The following is a 20,339-nucleotide window of genomic DNA, read 5'->3' on the forward strand; positions in this document are numbered from 1 at the left end:
CCAGAATGGAAAGGTGTTTAGAGGAGACGACCAACGGGTGAGGTCATGATCAATGTAAATGGTTAGTTTTCACATCACCTTAGTATACCTACGCTGAAAACTCAAGTAACTTTACATTCGAACTAAAAATTTTCTCCGATAAAAATTTTGAACTTCAAATTACTTTTCATATTTAGTGCAATGAGTGAGTCTACAGATCCCTTTTAAGTTCTCCATTTAGTTTAAAATTTTATAGAAAGAAAAATTTTAAGGGATGGTGGGAAAGATTTGGTGGAGAGAGACCCGGCGTCGGCATTAGCTTTCTCTTAACGGAAGGCGCCAAAGGGATAGCGGTTCAACGATCCATTCGACGGACGGAGTGCTGTATCTGACATGTCCTTCACACAACATTCGGGTAGGGATCGACAGGCTCTTATCCATATTGGAATTGTATCTACTCTCTATCTTAACTTATATTTTTATATTTATGGCTACGATTAAGATAGTTAAAATAAATATCTTTCTTTATGTGAGGAATAAAATTTACCTGTGTCCAGAACTTTCAATGAGATAAAAGGTAAGATTTGATATCACTGACAGGAAATAAGATGAATATCCTTCATTTTATCATTATTTATTTATTGGAAAAATTTTCTTGTTTATTCTATTTATTTTTTTAATTAAAATGTTCAGGAATGCTTTATTTAAGCTGCTTTCTATCGAACTATTTTTTATAAATATATTTTTATGGGCATAGCTTTCAGTTAAATTAATTAGTCACAAATTTAGAAAATTCTTTAACTTTTTAAAGAATAAAATGATATAAAAGTGAACGGGTTAAAAATGTTGATTATGCTAGAAACGACTTTATTGATAATTCGGGTGTTAAATTTACATATTAAGTGCCAAAATTATCTTTGACGTTTTAGCTTCTAGCACTCAGATATTTTACAATACTGCCAAATAGCTGTATTTTCCATTATAATGTTTTTATATTGCACAGATAAAAACTGAACAGGGGTTCGACACCAAAATATGTGAGAATTGTTTAAAACGGAGTGGAAAAGGGTTTTAATTCTATACATGGTGGGTCCTCATGCAATTTATGTTTTATGTTTACTATAGTCTTCCTTTTATTTGACTAATTGCTAATGCTTGCATTAATTTTATATGGCTGAGAAAATTTTGTTGGTTGATTGGACATTACATATATATTCTTTAGCTCTCTTACATGACGAAAATAAGTAGTTACGTACATTCACCTTTTTGGCTAAAATAATTATTTTGCTCTCAGAAAAATCATTTTGAAAGCACCGTTTTCTCAAAAAGCCCCTCCTTTGTCGTGAAACACTGGATAGGAATTCACTGTCGTCACACGGAAAATGCTAATAACCATATTACCTAGATGCAGGTCGCTCTGCAACGTTCAAAAGAGCACCGGTGTTCACCCAAACCATTAATTAAAGTATTAAGTTTCCCTTTCCCACCATTATAATAACGGACTCTGCCGTTCTCAACCCGTGAACCTGTTTTCATTTCGGACGAGACGCCAACTCAGCTCCGATATAACCGGGTGCTTCTGAAAACGTGCACTTGGAGCCTTTTGAAACAGGACTTTTCCTTACCATCGACACTTTTCTTTATAGCTACTTATTTCCCTATTATTTTACTCTCGCTTTCTCGGTTTTGGATTCTCTTATAATTTAAGCTTCATAAGGACTTTTGCACTTAAGGACGACATCTTCATCTATATATTATATCGCAAGCAGCTCAAAAGGCGTGTAGTGGTGGTTGTCAGGACATTTCATTAGGAGTAAAGTGATTTGCACTGGCAGGGCAAGTTAATTTTTGAGGTTTCATTCTGATTTCAGCCTAGCAACGACCCCGGTTACCCTCGTTGGAATTAAATGTCATTCGGAATGGCGATAACGCGGAAAATTTACACGATTTTTCAGCGGCTACATATATCTTTTGGAACCTATATTCAGGTATAACCAGCGTTTTTTATTTACCAATTAAAATGAACATTACACCTGCACAGCTTTCCACGAATTATTACACTTGTCATTTAACTGATTTCCATTCACCAGCGTAAATTTCATCTACGTCAACACAATACCCCACAAACTGTCTAAATAGGCTTGTGACAGGGGGGGTGTATGGGCACCAGACATTTACGAATATAAATGAAATAAATCACGAAGTTCAGCCTTGCATTTACTTAAGTCCTTTAATTTTCGGAGGAAAAACGATTTCCTATACACATCCGCTCGGCAAAATATCTCTATTAATGTATCGTTCTAGTCGATTTATTCTGGTAATTTTAACGGACGTAACAGTAATGTAAGCGTCATAAGTAGCGAACTGAATGTTACAATGGAATCAATTATATGTAATCCGCAAAATACTATATTAAAATATAAAACGATTATTGCGTATCAAAATTTTACCTGTGAATGTTGGGAGAATCCAATATTGCTGGCTCCGCGGTAAAAAAAACCTCCGACCTTGAGTTTTGTGTAGGTATTCTCTTCGGCCAAAATTTATAGTTTTCTTCGGAATTTTGAAGGCGTAGTAGTCCGAAATGGACTTTTGTTGTGCACGGAAACGGGTATAGATTCCGAAGAATTTGCCGTTTGAAGCCACCGAATTGGAAAAGAATATCAATGGCACCCGTGCCCGCGAAGCAATTTCTGTTCTCTATTGTTTTCGTTAAAAATTTATGGGGGCTCTTTCACTTCGATTGTATAACGTCCGGTTGAGTAGGTTTTAATTGGTGGCCCCATCGTAAAGTAAAGTGGTTTCTCCGCTATCCGTTCTCAAAACGATATCCTTTCCTCTTTTGATGATGAAGCTGTTCTAGACTGACTGGCTTGACAACTTCATTTATCTTCCATGAGGATAAACTGCCCTTTTATTGTCTCAATGTTGCTCCGATGTTCCTTATCATGTTCACGTAAATATTTATTCAGCATTTTAATTGCGTTATTGTAAACTTATATTTTCCCTTCCCCGATTTTTGACAGTTTAGAAACTACAAGTGTTAACAATAAAAATTTCATCCTATTTGTAATTCCTATTGATACTTAAGCTTCATATAATTCGAACTCAATCCATTCTTTATTATATGTAATTTCCTCATTTCTGGACTGCTTTTAATTTTCAAAAATTTCCTCGCTATCTTTGATTTTCTTGAGCCAACTTTGTTTGTAACCTATAAATATTTAATTTTCTTTGAATAGTGTTTGTGAAGTTCCAATTGACGACTTTAGTATTTGCTAGTCAAAACAAAAGAGGCAAAATAGAAAGCGCCTCTTGTCTCCCATTGATTTTTGTAGAATTCTACCACTAATTACGGCCAAATTACCTATAACTTCTGTACGTGCCAATAAGAACTCTAATTTGCTTTGTCACTAGTCTATCAATTGCTTTTAGAACCAATCTATCAATTGCTTTTGATTTCTTGTAGAAATAATTTTATCCCACTTTCGCTGGATTTTCATGTAACGTCTAGTCTAGTGGTTTGAATATAGACAACATGGAGCCTTTCCACTGTCAGTATAGCTGATATAGACAATGGAAAGTATGATTTATTTATGCTGTCTTTCATTATAATCCTAAATTTACACAAGACTAAAATGGCGGAAATCGAATGAATGGCAAACAAAACTAGTTATTAGAACTTTATGCTCTGACAGTTGCAATTGAAAACCTTCTGTTGTGAACAACATGTGCATCATCATAAATAGGGTTTACGTTGAACATCGATGTGGAACGTTTTTATGTTCGAAACATTTATTCGGGAATCAGTTGCGATCCCAATTTGGTGATGAAGGCTCTTAAGCTAAAATTTATACGCTTTTTACATCCCAACAACCTTGTGAACGCGAATAACCCACTCGATTCGAGCGAATCCTTGCACTTTGCGTAAGTCATGCTGACCGTGGCAGCGTGTAATGTGCATCCGTTATGATATTGCCTCTACCCTGCCAAATGTGAGAGTACCTTTTGCGAACCTTGCTTTGAATTGCAGTTTTGTGGGGGCGAAGTTCACTTTCTACGACTTTGATTGCAATTTACTGCGAGGGAACGGATACAATTGCATTTTACTTCTTTGATCCGGGAAAGGCTTTATTGCTATGGTGACCAAATCTCTCAAATATGGGACTTTAAAATTGAGGGACGACGAAGAAGAAATTGTGGGTCAGCAGATAAAGCTGAATCACAGGATTATTTTTTATCTCGTGGATAGCATAATTTATAGGGATTTTTGTCCATCTTATACTGTTAATTAAATACATTTCTTGCCGTAACGTTTCATGGCAGGGAAGAATGGCAGGCTAAAAAGTCGAGAAGGAAGATCTAGTGCTTTTCCGGTGAAAACATCGAATAAGGCTCTATTGAATCCCGACCGAGTCGAATCGAATCATCGAACTCCGGTCGAGGCGAATGATTTTTTCTCTGTGGATTTCTTGCACAATTTGTGCGTTGCGGGTGACTCCCGTAAAAGTTATCACCGTGGCTAGTCCCGGCACACTTAAATCGAATAAGATTTTATCGGGTTTGCAGCCAGTTGAGAGTGTCCATTTTCTACGACGTTTCGAGGTTCGACACTTCATAGACTGTGACCCGGCTGGTAACTCGAGAAAGTTGTATTCAAACTCTAATATGTTGAGCGTTGGAGTATTGGTTGAAGGGTCCCCAGTTCAATTCCCGAGTGAAAGCAGTGGACAGAGGGGCTTCTGAGAATTTTGAGGAAAACAGCGAGCATAGATGGTATAAATTTCTTTCTGAAAACCATTGCCATTGATATTTTTTCCTATAAGGCAACTTCAAACCGTGGATTATATACGCGTTTGATACCCACTAAAAATGACCATCGAAGTGCGAGGTGGTCCCTTTACCCAAAATATCTTACATTCGCACTCTCGTGGCTTTGTTTAGGGTGAACTATATCCACATCTGCCCATTATAACCTTCGCGACGAATCCAGAGTGTACCCTAAGTATCTTATCACTGCGTAAAAATTTTCAAACCAAATTTAGCAGTACGCGCCAGCATATTTGTTCTTTTTTCGCCTTTCAATAAAAGTAGAGAACGTTTTGAATCACAGTACTAGAAATAATATTCAATACTGTTAAAATGCGTTAATACAAGATGGTGGTGTAACCTACGTGGAAAAACTATCTTACAGCTGTCATTTAGTGTAGATAGTGTAACTTAAAAGTGGTACAAGTGTATTTCAATTTTTGTTTAATTTATCTCGTTTAGAAATAGGGGATGGCTTGCGTTTGCGATACGTGTCACAAAATGCTTTAAAAGTATGAGGCATGTGTCACTGTATTTGCAATTGCATTCTGAATCGTAATGAATTATTACTGAGCCGACGTACGAGAATGTTACCTACCAACTAGAGTAAACCGACAAATAGCTTACTTTCAATAGATTCAGCTCGCTCATTTAATTAATCGAGAATCGGCACGATAGAAAAAAAGCACCGTAGAGGTTTACGGAGAGAAAAATTTACGGGGAAGAAAGTTATTCGATTCTCGCCTGTTACGAAATGTTATAGATTGCCATCGCTTAATTGTTATGGGACGGATAAGACGAAGTGGGCTTGCCTCTTTCGGTTTCATGTTTTGGTATCATATGGTTCGGTGGTACAAAAAAGTGCCTCCTTTTAATAGACCTGGTAATATCTTTCTCAACTTTCATTTGCGCCTTAACCTCTCGACACAGTTCCGCCACGAAGAGTAGGCGATAATGACTCCGAAGTTGAACTCGCGAAGGAGTCTCGTTTCGTGCTATAAATTCACAACTGTATCTCGGGCAGAGGGTGGTGTTTATGAGTAATTCGCGTGAAATTTCGTCATAATCCAATCAAGCATGAGGTGATGGTCGATATATGTATGTGTGCGAACAGACGAACATTCAAAGTAATTAACTCAGGTTCGCCCTTTTCGTTTCGTAACCGATACTCGGACATTGGAAACGAATACATGGGGAGCTCTCTAACGTGGAGTGCGATGTTTTTTGTTTGTGAATCGGTTTAGGGTCATACAATGTGAACAAATCTTATCTTCATACGTTTAAGGCTTCGTGCTAGACTAAAGATAAGCTTTTAATAATCTAAGAAAATTTTAAGGATAAAACTACCAGGTTGATGTCTTATCTCTCATCGATTAAATGGTTTGGTATAATTTCACTTATTATTGTGCAAGAAAGAGGTAAAAAGGTAGCATTTGGAGCATCAAAATAATTTACCCTATAATTGAAATTGGAATCTTGCGTTTCGAGGTGTGAGTTCAAGATGCATTTAGGAACAGATGTAGGTACACGGGCATATTTTAAATTATTAACAGCAATAATTGCTGTTGCTACAGGAATTAAAATTTTCAGTTGACTCACCGTTACCAATAGACTGGAACACGTTTACACACGGGGTAAGTTTAAACAGTGGTTATTTTTTTAACCCGTGAGTTAGAGCGTATCACATATCAGGCTGTCTTAATACTGTTTCATTTAGGGCTGTTCTCCAATTTGTACAGTGCCACCCTCGGCGGAGTTTAGCTGGTGGAGAGCATATTCATTTTCCAGCCAAGAGAGTTTACATCACCTTGCTTATATCAGACGTAATAAATATGTCACAACTTAGAATAGTTATCAAGTGCTATGTGGAAAGCTTATATCAGACGTAATAAATATGTCACAACTTAGAATAGTTATCAAGTGCTATGTGGAAAGCATGGGAGCCTCGAGGGTAGAACGCTTGTCTCCTGATCTAGGGTTCGAAGCCTTGGGACAAGCACAAATAAAATCCTCGAAGTGCGAGATAGCCTAGGGGAAGGAACTAGAGTCCTACCCTTAATGTGAGAAATTCCCACGGCTGTGGCTCAGTTAGAGGTGAGCTCTACCCTCACCAATCCAAACCAACCTTCGGGTTGAAGAACTGATCAATTGGTGAGTACTGATGTTGAGTCTTGTAAAATGGATACTATAAAATAGCACTTGGGTCAGGATATTAAATTTATAATGAATATGCAATCGGTAGATCCATTTAATGTCTGTGATTCATGGAGCTTAATGAAACATTGAATTGATAGTTTATCGAGGCTGATGGTCATGAGAAGAGATGCGTGAAAATCGCAAATGCGATAAATGCGATATAGATGCGATGTGCGCAAATAAATGCGACATAGATGCGATGACTGGACTTTTATGATATTTTACGCAAATTTGCCTTTTCGACGCAAAATTCGTACATTTTGTGCCGAGCGCAGTTTGAATGCTCCGCCGACAGCTGCTAGTTGGCTGGGACTCAATATGGCCGCGAACTACAAGCGGGCGCGGGCAGGCTACACCTCTGTAACTATATGTTTTATTCCTTAATTTATTATTGTTCTACAACATAATTATTTAAAATATTCTGTATTTTTCATATAACTGTGTTTCACTACATTTTATAGTCATCTACCTCATTATAAAAATAAAAAATAAACGCTACAAAATGCGATGAACTGTTATTGAAAGTGCGATAAATAAAAAATGAAAGTGCGATTTTCACGTATATCTAGTCGTGAGTAATTAATTGAAGAACGAACCTGACCAGTACACAATAGGATCGGAGTTCAGTTGCATCTAGCTCTAGGAAAATGCTGTAGACTGTGTTTTTTTGCCTGAATAGTCCTGCATTGTTGTTTATGTCACGCACACAGGTCAGAACGTGTTACAGCGCATCCAATTTATTCGTACATCTCGGCTTGGTTTACATGTTCGAATTCTATGTATGCTTGCTTTAAAACTCTCCGGTTCCCAGCTTTTTGCATTGGTAAACCTATCCTTTGAGGGAATTTTGCAATTACAAGTTCAGTGATGTAACTTCTGCGAGATTATGCGGGTCGTTGTTATGTGCGCTTCGGGCTTGGATGTAAATGAACTGCAACTCTCGTGAAATTCATTCGGTTTTCATGAATTTATCTCAAATACAGACATTTTTCGCTGGGCTGTACAACAAGTGCTGTTGCAATTTCTTCAGTCTTCTTTAGACCTTTCTACCTAAGACTACATTAAAAAACCATCCGGAGAGTATCACTAAATAACCGTATTTTCAATATATAGGCTTTTTCAAAGAAATAAATCTATATTCCTGGTACATGATAAAGAGTTACTCTTTAAGACGCATTTCATAGGTGGAACTTTATTTCATTTTGGTAGTGTCTGTATCAGAAGCGTTCCTAATAATACGAAAGATCCACAGAGAAAAAATCATTCGCCTTGACCGGGATTCGAACCCGGATCCCCCGATTTCCGGTCGAGTGCTTTAGCCAGTTAAGCTATCGAGGCGTCAATCTTCCCTGTGGATATTTTCGGACACTTGTCCGGTAGTGTCCGAAAATATCCACGGAGAAGAATGACGCCTCGATAGCTTAACTGGCTAAAGCACTCGACCGGAAATCGGGGGATCCGGGTTCGAATCCCGGTCAAGGCGAATGATTTTTTCTCTGTGGATCTTTCGCACGATTATGCATTATCGGTGACTCCCGTAAAAGTTATCACCGCGGCTAGTCCCGGTATACTTTAAAAGTTCCTAATAATTGCATTTTACGATATTATGGTCATCAATCATTTATTGTAGTACCATTGACGGATGTGGCATAGGTAGGATTCTTATATTCATATTCATCCATAGTCACTGCAATCGTAGGTAGAATTACGGTCATATTTTAGGTTAACTTAGGTATTTTGAGCTCATTGTACAATACTTCGTTGATTTATACAGTGTTTTCTAAGGTCATGAAGTTCAGAAAAGGTTTATGCGTAGGTACTGAAACACGGCTCATTCAGCGCCCGATAGTAAAGGCCCTGCAGTGCATGGATTTTAACTGATTTTGGACTACGTCCCTCTATTAGACTCTAGGTGTAACCCTTGGCAATTTAATTTAGCGAGATATCGTGCTATAATCAAATTAGTGCAATGGATGCAGAACCTATTATTGTATGCGATTGTATTTGTTTTTTTACTAAATTTTCTTACACTCATATTAGGTAAAAATTCTGAGAAAGCCAAGGTCGTTAATATCCGTCTGGCGAGTGGCTTCCTTGTCTCGAAATTTTGGATCCGATAAAAGCATTTTATGCAAATCCGCATACATATTCATCGTTTCCCTTACCTTCGTCTGTAAAGTGAAACCTGGAAAGGAAATTATTCCATTTGGTTGCCATTGTCAAAATTCGACCAAAAAAAAATAGGTCTCAAAAATATTTGGAAATTGATGAACATTGAATTTTAACAAAAAAAATTATGGATTTGCTCGTGTTGTTTTTTTTTGCTCTGCTGGCCTGGAATTTACCTCAGGTATTATTAATTATCGTGGAAATAGATAAATTTACATAATGGTATTGGTATTGAGCCTCAACTTTCGCGATTTTTCCTCGAACCACTGTTGAGTGCTCGAATTTACAAGTATGAGAAGCATTTTGGCAGCTATTTTCCCGTCTTTCTATCATATTATTGAATTAAATAACCATTTAAGGGCAGAGTCGTTACTTACAAAGGCTTACGGCTGAAGGAATTAAATGAAAGCCTCACTGGGTTTAAAAGTTTATCATTAGAATAGTAAATTTTCCCACGAAAATTCACCTACATTATATCCTCCATAGTTCTAAAGGGCTTTGTGACTTGGGTGTAGGTCCAATCATCGATCGGTTCCTCTCTAAAAATGCTGAGATACCTTCCTATTCATATTTATATCTTGGGGGAATGACGCAAAAAATTTTATGGTTTATGGAAAGGTAGCAGTGTATTTGAGTGATTTCTCGGAACGGTGCTTTCGGCATATATGCCTGGGGCTGCCCGTAAAGCCATTGGAACGAATTTTAATAGCCCTGGTCTGAGATGGTGAATTTGTGGCACGCGTGCCCAAAGTGGCTCGCGAAGCAATTATTGTGGCACGCGGAGCCGGTGTGCCCTTTGGACAATTCCATAACGAAATTAACGAGCGTAGTCCGAGCTGCAAAGTTTTCGTTATTTTCCTGATCAAATTCCAAATTTGATGACATTATAATTGCACTGAACACTCCTACTAGGCTGTCTGTACTTTTTTGTCTGGAAATTTCATTAGAAAATATACCTCTGTCCATAGACTCTTACGGTCATACTTAAGCATGCGAAAGAAGTTGAACTTGGCTTCAACAACTTGTCATTGGGACAGGAAAATTATATTATGTCCGTCATGTCATAATATCTCTTCATCAAGAAGTATACTGCCAACGGTATTCAACTGCCGACTGTGATCCGAGTATATACAATGCTTAGCAATCACTATAACTCGGGATCTCTCATGGGGTGACCATAGAAGTGAAGTTTGCGGCTAATCGAACCGAAGTTATGGGTAAATACCATCAAAAAGATGTTAAGAGAGAAGCTATACGGCTCTAGTAAGGTCTCGCATGTAGTGTGAGGCTAGTGTGTGGGACACGTATGAATTAGGACTGATAGCTGAAACCGAAAGACCCAGACCCAAAGGTGGCCAGATTCGTGAAAAGTTCAATATGAGCTACGATAAATAGTGTAGCGCTTCCAAGATGTTGAACGAGTTAGGCTGGAACTCTTCACAGGAAAAGATAATAGAGAAAAATATACCGATGCTAATTGTAGTTTATATATTCGGAGAACGCCGACGCCGGGTTTCTCTCCACCCTTCCTTTCCTACCGTTCGCTCTTACGGCGCCAATTACCTCGGCTGCCGGTCGTATCCTCCATGTACCTATCTACTTAAGTTAATCCTCTTTACCCCCAATCAAAATAAAACCTCGTTGTGCAAGGCCACCAAGGAAAAGGAACTGGCCCCTATGACCTGAACGTGTTTAATTCTCAAGCCCATGGCTTAGTCCTGGGTGAGCTCTATCCTCACCTGCCTGAATAAGCTCTTAGGACGAAATACCGAGCGATTTATGTGAACGCGATGATGTTCAGGGCGATGGAAGAATTAACCATTAAAACGTCGGCAGCAGAGGACCTTACCCCGTTGAAAACCCGAGAATAATTCATCTCTAGGTTAAATGTTGATTAGAGTCTAGTTTATTGTCATCAACACTCTCTGTCTGTTGATTTGTCACAGATGTCCATTCTATTCGCCTATCGGCTTATCTATTGACACCTACATAATTCTCAATTATTGTGTTCGTTCCATTTTTATTGGTGGAATATACTACTTATTTCTATACGCTAATTAAGAAAAAAACAACCTTATCCTCTATAAACAGGTCTGAATTTAAGATTTCTCGAAATGTATTTCCGACGTGTGCCCGAGGCTGCCCTTAAAAGCGGAAGATGGAACGTATAATCCCTATGGCCCAGGCAGCGCGATTGGGTCTGTTCATTCTAGCGGAATAAGTGCATCATCACCTGTCGCCTGCCCAGATGCGGATGGCCATTAGCTGGGTCACGCGCCGGAGGTGGGCTCCCCATTATGTAGGCCGCTTGACCATAAAGGATCGAATGAGCTCTCTACGCACTAAAGACGATGGATTCCGCACGCGCCGAGAAAACTATAATAACATAAATGTTGATCGATTGATCGCTGGCATCGGCTCAGAACGCGGTCGGCCTCGACACTGTAATGTGTTTTCACGCAATTGGTGTTCAGGTATGACTTATCCGTGTCAGTATAGCGTCACACATGCATTAATTGATTCTCAGATCACAACGAAATGAGACAGGATGTAATCTCAGCTCGGTAGAGCACCAGAAAAAGTAAATTATATATTTTTTTTAATGAATAACTTAACCTTTATTTTTCAGATTTTTTTTAACCAGAAGACGACGTTGAAGAAGACTAGAAGATAACGTTAATTATCTAAACCATGGTAGTGTTTTAATAAAAACTTCTGCGGAAAAACAAAGTTTAATTTATTTATTTAAAATGCTTAGAGAAGTCCAAAAAGTATCACCGGAAACCACCAACTTTTAATTGGTTCCTTTGTTTTTTATTGCTCAATATAATGAAGTATAACTTGCGCGTTGGCCACTTTTTTATGCTGGATTTGATGCGAGTTGTACAAACGGCGAATGATTACGAGATAAACAAATGAATTTCAAGAAAGGTACCTTATTAAAAATGTCGCAATTCATTCAGTTATTAAACCTGTAAAATTTTCCTTATTTTAATTCGACACCTAACTTTGTTAATATTTTACGGAAATAAATGGGTATGGTGCAATTCAAGATTTTAAAGAAAATCTAATTGTACTCTGTCACTAGTAAGGCATATAACTCAGAAATTCAACCCGAAGGTAAGTTTGATTAGGTTAGGGTAGAGTTCACCTCGAAATAAGACGCAAGTTTGTGAATTTCACACAATCAGGGAAGGGGGGCGAGTTTTCCTTGGGGCACCTCACGCTTCAGGGATTTTGTTTGAGAATGACCGAAGGCTTCATCCTGCACATGAACCTCCCCCCCTTCGATTACCAGCCAAGTGTCCCCCTTATATTACCCACTTACTACTCACAGCTACCACGCTCTCCCTATTGTGCACATTAGGGTGGTCCTTATTTTTCGATTTTTGGAATTTATTACAGGGCACCCCCTCATTTTATGTCAATTGGTGTAAAAATGTATCCTATAAAATACTATTTGCAAATGCATAACGGGAAGGCGTGCCGCATTTCACTCAAAGTTGAGAAATTTTTGAATTTTTGGCTGTTTTTCGGATATTAATGGCGATAAGTACGCGCTGGTATTTTTCAACTAATTTTCTATGGTAACCAACAAAGCATTGGACAATTGAAATGCTGCACCTAAAATATTTTCCAATTGTGACCAGCGCAGCGGTTCCCGAGATAAGGCCCCAAGAGTTAGCGCGTGTCACCCCAGGCAACACGCAGTAGCCTTCTCAACTTTGAGTGCGATGCGGGCACGTCTTCCCGTTATCCAATTGCAATAATAATTTATAGGATACGTTTTTACACCAATTGACATAAAATGAGGGGGTGTCCCGAAAGAAATTTAAAAAATCGAAAAATAAGGACAACCCTAATGCACATACAAATATTATGAAGAGGATATAGAATTAGATTCAGCAGGAGCAATTGCGGGTTCAAACTCAAAATAAGTCCTTTGTACTGCCATATTAAATCCTCGTGGTGGAAGGCGGCCAAGGTCGGGGAACTGGCACCTAAGACCTGAATATGAGTTATCCTCTATCCTATGTTTTAAACTGTGGTGAGCTCTACCACCACCTATCCATAACTATCCTCAGTTAAAATTCTGAGTGAGCCCCGACAAATGGAGTTGGTGATGTCCTAATAGGATTTTACTGAATTAGTGTTGTTCAGCCTGTCAGAATTTTCTGTGAAAGAGTCGTTAATAGTAATTTAGGCGGAGTTAGGCTCTCAGCGCAGATGTTGATTAACGATTCTTTCATTTGGATATATCTACTTAGGACCTATATTCAGAATTAACTCACGGAAACTTCATCTTAATTTCCTAAGCACCATGATGCACACTTCAGGGACCTAGATAGAAGTAGCTTCTGTGACTAAGTATGTCCTGCTTAAGTAGAGGATATTTATCCTGGTCACATGGTAGCAGGATGAGTTTGCAAAGTGCACTCTTGTAATTCTATTTTTAAAAAGATAAAAGTTACACTATCACCTGGAGCTAATTTTATAGCTGATTTATTGGAGAGGACATTATTATTACTCGATTTTTCATCAATAAATGCATGAATTTAATGAATTATTACACGAGAATAAGATATATCTTAGATTCTTTTGACCTACATATAGGACTTTTTTTGACCTTGATATGAAGTACTGTCACATCCAAATGGAATAATAGTTTGAACTACTTACATACTGAGGCTGAATTATTAATTGATTCTAAAATTAGCTTTTCTCATTCCTGGCTTGTTACTCGTAATGAATAGTGCAAATGATTAATTTGCCTTTCACCGCTGCTTTTTTCAAGTATTTCATGCTCTTTATTTAATTGATTTTTGATGTTGCAAATAAATCTATTCCAGTCGACGGATAGTGGCTACATAGCCGCGGTGAGTGTAGCATACTAAAAATAAATTCTCCCCGTAAATTTAGTGAGTCGGTCTATTTTATAGGGAGTGGTTGCGGAAACACTTAAGGCATTAAAAAGATTTTGCGGGCCTCTGAAAATGAGAGATATATCCTGGAGAGATCAGAATACATTACAGACGTAAGTTATTTCATTGGTAATCTGGACACAATCAACTCATTTGAATTCATATTAGAGAGCATGACTGTCAAACAACCTGTCTCCAGAATAGGTCATTTCCTGCATATTCCCATGAATATATGAATGCCTCATTTGGTGCTGCCCCGGTACGAACGGGCTGGCAGTCATCAAAATCGTTACGCGGAGAGTTCTACGAGCGGATGTTCACCACCCTATTACCTTATAAGTGCTTTGGCAATCGGAAGTTCTGTGCCTGATCCCGGGAATAGCTCCGGTGATACGGTGCATATAAAATTATCTATTTACTTTTGACTCTAAATTGCAATAATGTGGCCTTTTAAGTCATATTCATCAGAAATTAAATTGATCGGAAAAACATTTCTACATGGCTCAATGTAAAAGAACTAGCACTGATTATCTATAACTTTAGTTCTACGAGTGTTCCCCAGCAGTATTGAGATTATGTCTAGAAATTGGGAGCTCGTTTGCGACGGTAAAATTCTTGGTACCTACCATAAATTGTAACTGGAAACCGTTCAGTGAGGTCAATTTAATTGAATATTATGGATTTAAATGATTAGGAAGCATTACAACGCTAAATGTTTGAGTTCTGGTTATTATGATTCATGTTTTTGCTGTAGTATTTTTTTACTTGTTTAATTAAGAATACGTGACTTTTGTTCGTGTTTGTATCAAGTCAGGCTTGATGTATATCTCTATTTGCCGTTTTTACATAGTTTTCAAGCATTTTCTATGATTTGTTATGTCATGAATTGGAATAACATTATGCATTCAATTTTAAAAAATTTCAATTTTTCATCATTGTAACCATCTATCTCGTATTTAATGGGCTAGCAAACTGTCATTTATTTATGAAATTTATTATTTTTTGTTTTTATGGATTTTTCCTAAACAATAAACATTCTTCTATCTAAAAAAATGTATTCAAGAATATTTTCCAATGCAATTTAAAATATGGAATCTTGGTCATCAGATAAAAAGCATCTGCGGAGGCGGTTCTTCTCTTCGGAACTTCATTTCAATACTTTGTGTTTTCTAGGTTAAGAGAAACCCTCGATATTACTCCCTTAATTGGAAAATTCATGGAAAATGAGCAATTATTGAGTCTATTTAATATTCATCATCCAAGCTTTACGGCCATTGTGAAATTATTATCCGCATTCATTCCACATCATGTTTCTTTTTAGCTCTTTTAGTTAGCGAAAATGGGACGTCGCCCTGAGCTTTCCATGAAGTGGTCACTATTAGGCTAACTGTTATTGAAATTGACCATTAAAATCTTAAATCAATGCCTAAAATTTTTATGCAAAATTATGTCCTCACAGCGTGGATTGAAATTTAGAAGTGTAGTAAGTATAGCATATGAATGTCATATTTATTGAATATGGGAACATTTTTCCGTAAAAAAATTTCATAAATCAATTCGGCGTCAATTCATTTCTGTTAACCTAACGCAGTCGTATTAATGTAGGCTTAAAATATTGTTTTTGCTGAAAAACAAACTTTTTAGTTGCATTTAAATCCACTCGTTCGCTTTTGTTTCTTAGTTAAAGGAAATTCTGAGCCCCACAAATTCGTTTTGTTCCCTCGTATCAAGCTAAGGACTGTTGAAAGTAGTTTTACGCGCTTGGGAAGATTTATAGTGAAGTAGATTTTCACTTTCATGATAGATATTTCGCACGAGTCACGCGGTCGCATTTTTGGCAAATAACACTTTCGCTGTATAAATTTCCCGGGCAGGTCAACTGATTATGGCTATAATTACCTCTAGTCCCGTTTGGAGTGACTCGAGGAAGACGTCATTCGTAGCGGTTAGCCTCTTTCTCATTCGGAAACTCTTTGCCTAAAATTCCTTTTTTCCTCAAAGAAGACACTGTTTATTTTTTGGTGCCTGCAACTGTTATTGCCTGTAGCATTTTGAGAAATGTTTCTTAACATCAATACCTACGTAGGGCTTATTTATTTAGAAGAAAAAATGACATAGTGCTCTTCACTACGTGTTCACCACGGTAAATGTTATTACCTTAACTCGGCCGTCAGAGCCTTATCATTGAATTCGATGCACGGTACTTGAATTATTATTTGACTTGTTAAACCACTTGAGTTATTAAAATGCATTTTTAATTCAGTTTTATAAATTTGTTTTCGTAAAATGTTTTTTTTCAAAGTCCTCCTTGAACTAATGTCTAAAGTTGCTGGTGTATTTTGCAGTTTTGAAATTTAGTTAACCTAAAATGGACGGTGTCCCTGGGATTCATGGTCGTATGTGGTATTTTTCCAGACCTGCTACTTAAATTTATCTAAAATAATTCGTGCCTCCACACCCAAAAATATAATTTCATTTATTTATGGACAAATTAATATAAAAACTGTTTTGTAATTTAAACGCTCATACGGCATGTTAAAGAGTATTTTCTTACACTCCATACTTCAATTTTTTGTGCTTTATGTAGCTTGTGTGACTTTTTTTAGTATCTTTCATGATTTAACATACCCGTAAGAAATGGGAGCAAATTAAAAAAATATATTAAATTATGAAAATGCATCTTAGGCTTTATATAACTATTTAAGTGTAAACCTACAAATTCGCCAAAAAAGTCATGGCATTCTTTAGCATACCAGGCAAAACAGGCTGGCATTAAAAGGGATATATTTTCGTAGAAATTCCTTAAATTTGAATCTCGGTGAATCCTAATGGTCATCTCACGGCGATTACTATAGTGGTGGGTAACTTCACATCCGTGTGATAATTGGGTACTAAGCCACTTTATAATCTGAGATTTAGTGAAGTTTTTGGATGCGAACAACTTGTCATGTCCCTGTAAACATTTCACTTTTCCATAGCGGATATATTCAACCACCCGCGTTGAACACCTCTGCCATCATTTCGTAATTACTTCGCCTGAATGAAAACAATAGATTTTGAATCGAATTTGGGCGTATGATTTTCCATAATTGTTTCACACAATCGCGTCATTCCGGCACAACACCTTTCTCTCTTCAATGCCAATATCACTCTCAAAAGGCGTCACATAAACATTCATACGATCTCTGTTGAATTCTCTTGGTCTGTGGGTATAGAACCGACACATTAAGGGCGCTGCGGTATATCCGATTGCAATGGGATTACACAGTCATACCTGTTATTTGGCGCGTAACAACAATAAGGGAACATATATAATGGTAACTATACCCTGACCCACGAAAATAAATATCCTTGCGATGGTCATGGATGTGGTCTGTCACGTGGTAACAGCACGCAGTGTAAAAACGAATCACAAGTTCCTTTGGCTTACTTTTTTATTGGAGCAGTGATCCATCCTCACCATTTAGCTGTCGAGGCATACGTGAATAATCCATGATTTCTCCACAAGCTTCCACATTGAAGCAAAGCACTCCAGAAAACTAAAAGAACCATCACTTATGTCACTCGATGCACACTTCACCTCACCCATGGTTTGAGAGATGATTAGTAATCCATCACCATAGAATGAAAGTGACACAAGTACTCACGGGTATGGAAACTTGCTGCAGTTGGGACAATTGTCATTCCGGAAAGGGAAAAAAAAGTTTGAATTAATATATAGAAAATCATGAGTCATGAAGAATATGTTTCACAAATCAATATAAAATTCATACAGTGTTCTTATTCAAACCTTGTTTTACACATAAAAATCGCAATAGAACTCCTGGCAACAACAACCGTTGCAATTTCATAGAGATATTTGTATTAATTTTGTGTTGAGTCCATGGTTTTTATGCGTCACTGTGACAACAAACAAAATGTTGTCTTTTATCTTAATTATATGCAACCGTAATTACGTAAAAATATTTTTATTTGATGATGCTGCAGTTAATCATATATACTTCTGCCTCGTAAAAAACATGAACATGGAACTTATACCATATTGTTAAGTTTCGGCGTTTTACTTTCGTCTGGAATTCGACTATGGAGTATATTTTATCAAATCATATCTGGCATTCAAATAATTTCGAAAGACTCACTACCAACTATTATTGTAATTTGTTTTTATATCATTTACATTGTAAAGTATTACTTTGCTGACGATGCACTTTGTAGCAAGATCCGAAGGGATATCTTTATAGTAACCTTAAAGTAAGCTTTGAATTTTTGAATCCGCTGGAGGAACAGCGATAAATCTGATAAAAATTATAATGGGTTAAATTTGTATGGTTTGGAAATCGACCCACGGTCCCCTATTTTGTGGGCATTTACGCACATTTTTTTTTCTTCTTAAAGACCTAGAACAGGCTCCTATTATCAGGGACCCAGGATATTGGGGTAGTCGGGTCAGTTTCACGGAGAGCAATGGGTTCGGGGTTGAATTCCCGATCTAGTTAAATGTTTCCACTTTGAATATATTTAATATTCAAGCTTTTACTTCCTCTAAAATGTATGCCTAATTTGTGAAACAATATAAATGATACATGCCGTATTACGTATAATTACTCAAGTCAAGCTAAAATATTTCAATGAAGAGTCTTTTTACAAGATGAGGTATTGTTCCCAATTTGGGATAATATATGACTTATTAGTTTTAACTTGTGCTACAACAATTCGGTAAATGAGAAATAACTGTCTGAAATCGAATCAAATTTCCCTGAAGTTGCTATGTATTATATATGTTCTATGGATAGCTTTTTTGGTAAAAAACGAGCTTTCTAATCAATATTTATATGAAATCGTAAGGGAATGAACCACCCATTTCCTTGGGTTATTAAGGTGACTAATATTTACGTACCAGTAACATAAGTATTATTAGTAAAAATGCCATTTTGTCAACTATGAATGTTACGAGAACCTAAATTATTGCCTGGAAACGAATGAAAATACCCCAAAACCACATCTAGTGATTAATTTTCTTTGTATTTAATTATGTTTCTTTAAATTTATTTTTGAAGAAAAACGAGTATTTCAATAGGTTTTTACTGGAAGGTCAATGGGAAAGATCTGAAACTCTCCGTGGGCTATAAAGGCGTCCCTGTGTATGTTTAAATAATATTTGTAAAAATATAGTTCGTCAATAAATAATTCGGCTATAAGTCTTTCTCTAAAAATGGTCCGAATAAACGAAGAAACTTACCGGTGCGCCTCGCCGCCATCTTTTTCGCCGGAGGTGCGCGCTTATGGTAATCCGAAATTTAGGGTTAAAGGCCCGGAGGGGTCCGCGCCTTTTCCGTTCGGTTGTTTTGCTTACGTCGTTCGTCACACGCTAGAGTAGAGCCCATTACCAGCCTCTTCATGCGAGGTAACCTTACCAAGTGGAGGCGCTCCGACGCGAGAGAAGCGTTATATACGACTAAAGCTTTGATATGCACGATTTTCCCGATCTTTCTCTTTCAAACCTCCCCCCCACTCCCCTCTCAGCCGCCCCCTCCCCTCTACCCCCTCCACCCCTTCCCCCCACTCCTCTGTTTCACTTTCATCTCCCGACGGTCTCACCCAACCCTCCCTCCCCCCCCCCTCCACGATTCCTCCAACTCAAGCCCGCCCATTCCTCCATCTTAATTTGTTTTTTAATTTATTTTTATTTTGGCTCGCACGCGAGGAGTTCGAAACATAGCTACCCTACTAGATGCAGATTAGCATAGGGTGTCATTCATGGAACGGTAACCTAGCTAGAGAGGGCTTTCTTTTATGATTGATATATATTTTATAACTGGTAGCCACGAGGTATAGGATACCGAAAATGTGAGTAGGGTTTATGATAAACAATGTTATTAGCCAACGATGCAACCTGTCAATAAAATTCTCCGATGTATATTTACAAGCAGCAGTGGATTAACACAGTGAGAGGGTTGAAGTAGGGAATAGTGTGTAGGATATGGAATAGGCTATGGCATTAATAGTTTGAATATAATATTATTTATTACTCCTTGAACATTTCAAGCATAGATACTGTACTAGATTGGAGCTTCAGATGACCCCCGAGGATTATGCCTTATGTTGCTGGGATCACATTCGTAAAACAATCGTAATAATCTGTATATGTTACTGATTAATAGAAATAAATCGGCAGAATAGACCCGTTGACTGTCATAGCAGGAGACAAGGAGGCGAGGATTATATTAAATGGAAGGTTATTGCAACAAATGAGACAATTTGCTT

General features: G+C 37.5%; 1 protein-coding gene across 4 annotated transcripts in view; it reads right to left on the reverse strand.

The window, feature by feature from the left end:
* LOC124167527 (sodium/hydrogen exchanger 9B2-like) overlaps positions 1-20,339 on the reverse strand; it is a 391,566-nt gene that overhangs the window by 215,640 nt on the left and 155,587 nt on the right. For 2 of the 4 annotated variants that reach the window (XR_006866705.1, XM_046545472.1), the window contains exon 3: positions 17,723-17,737. The exons of 1 other annotated variant lie outside the window; for it this stretch is intronic. Coding sequence is in view for 2 of the 3 variants with exons in the window: in XM_046545472.1 (XP_046401428.1) it covers positions 17,723-17,737 (15 nt within the window). In the remaining variant the exon portion in view is untranslated. Of the gene's footprint in view, positions 1-17,722; positions 17,738-19,314; positions 19,484-20,339 lie in introns of those variants that run through there. One more of the 4 variants, XM_046545474.1, reaches the window with a different exon arrangement.

This window comes from Ischnura elegans, chromosome 11, assembly GCF_921293095.1.
Source record: "Ischnura elegans chromosome 11, ioIscEleg1.1, whole genome shotgun sequence".
Taxonomy (NCBI): Eukaryota; Metazoa; Arthropoda; class Insecta; order Odonata; family Coenagrionidae; genus Ischnura; species Ischnura elegans.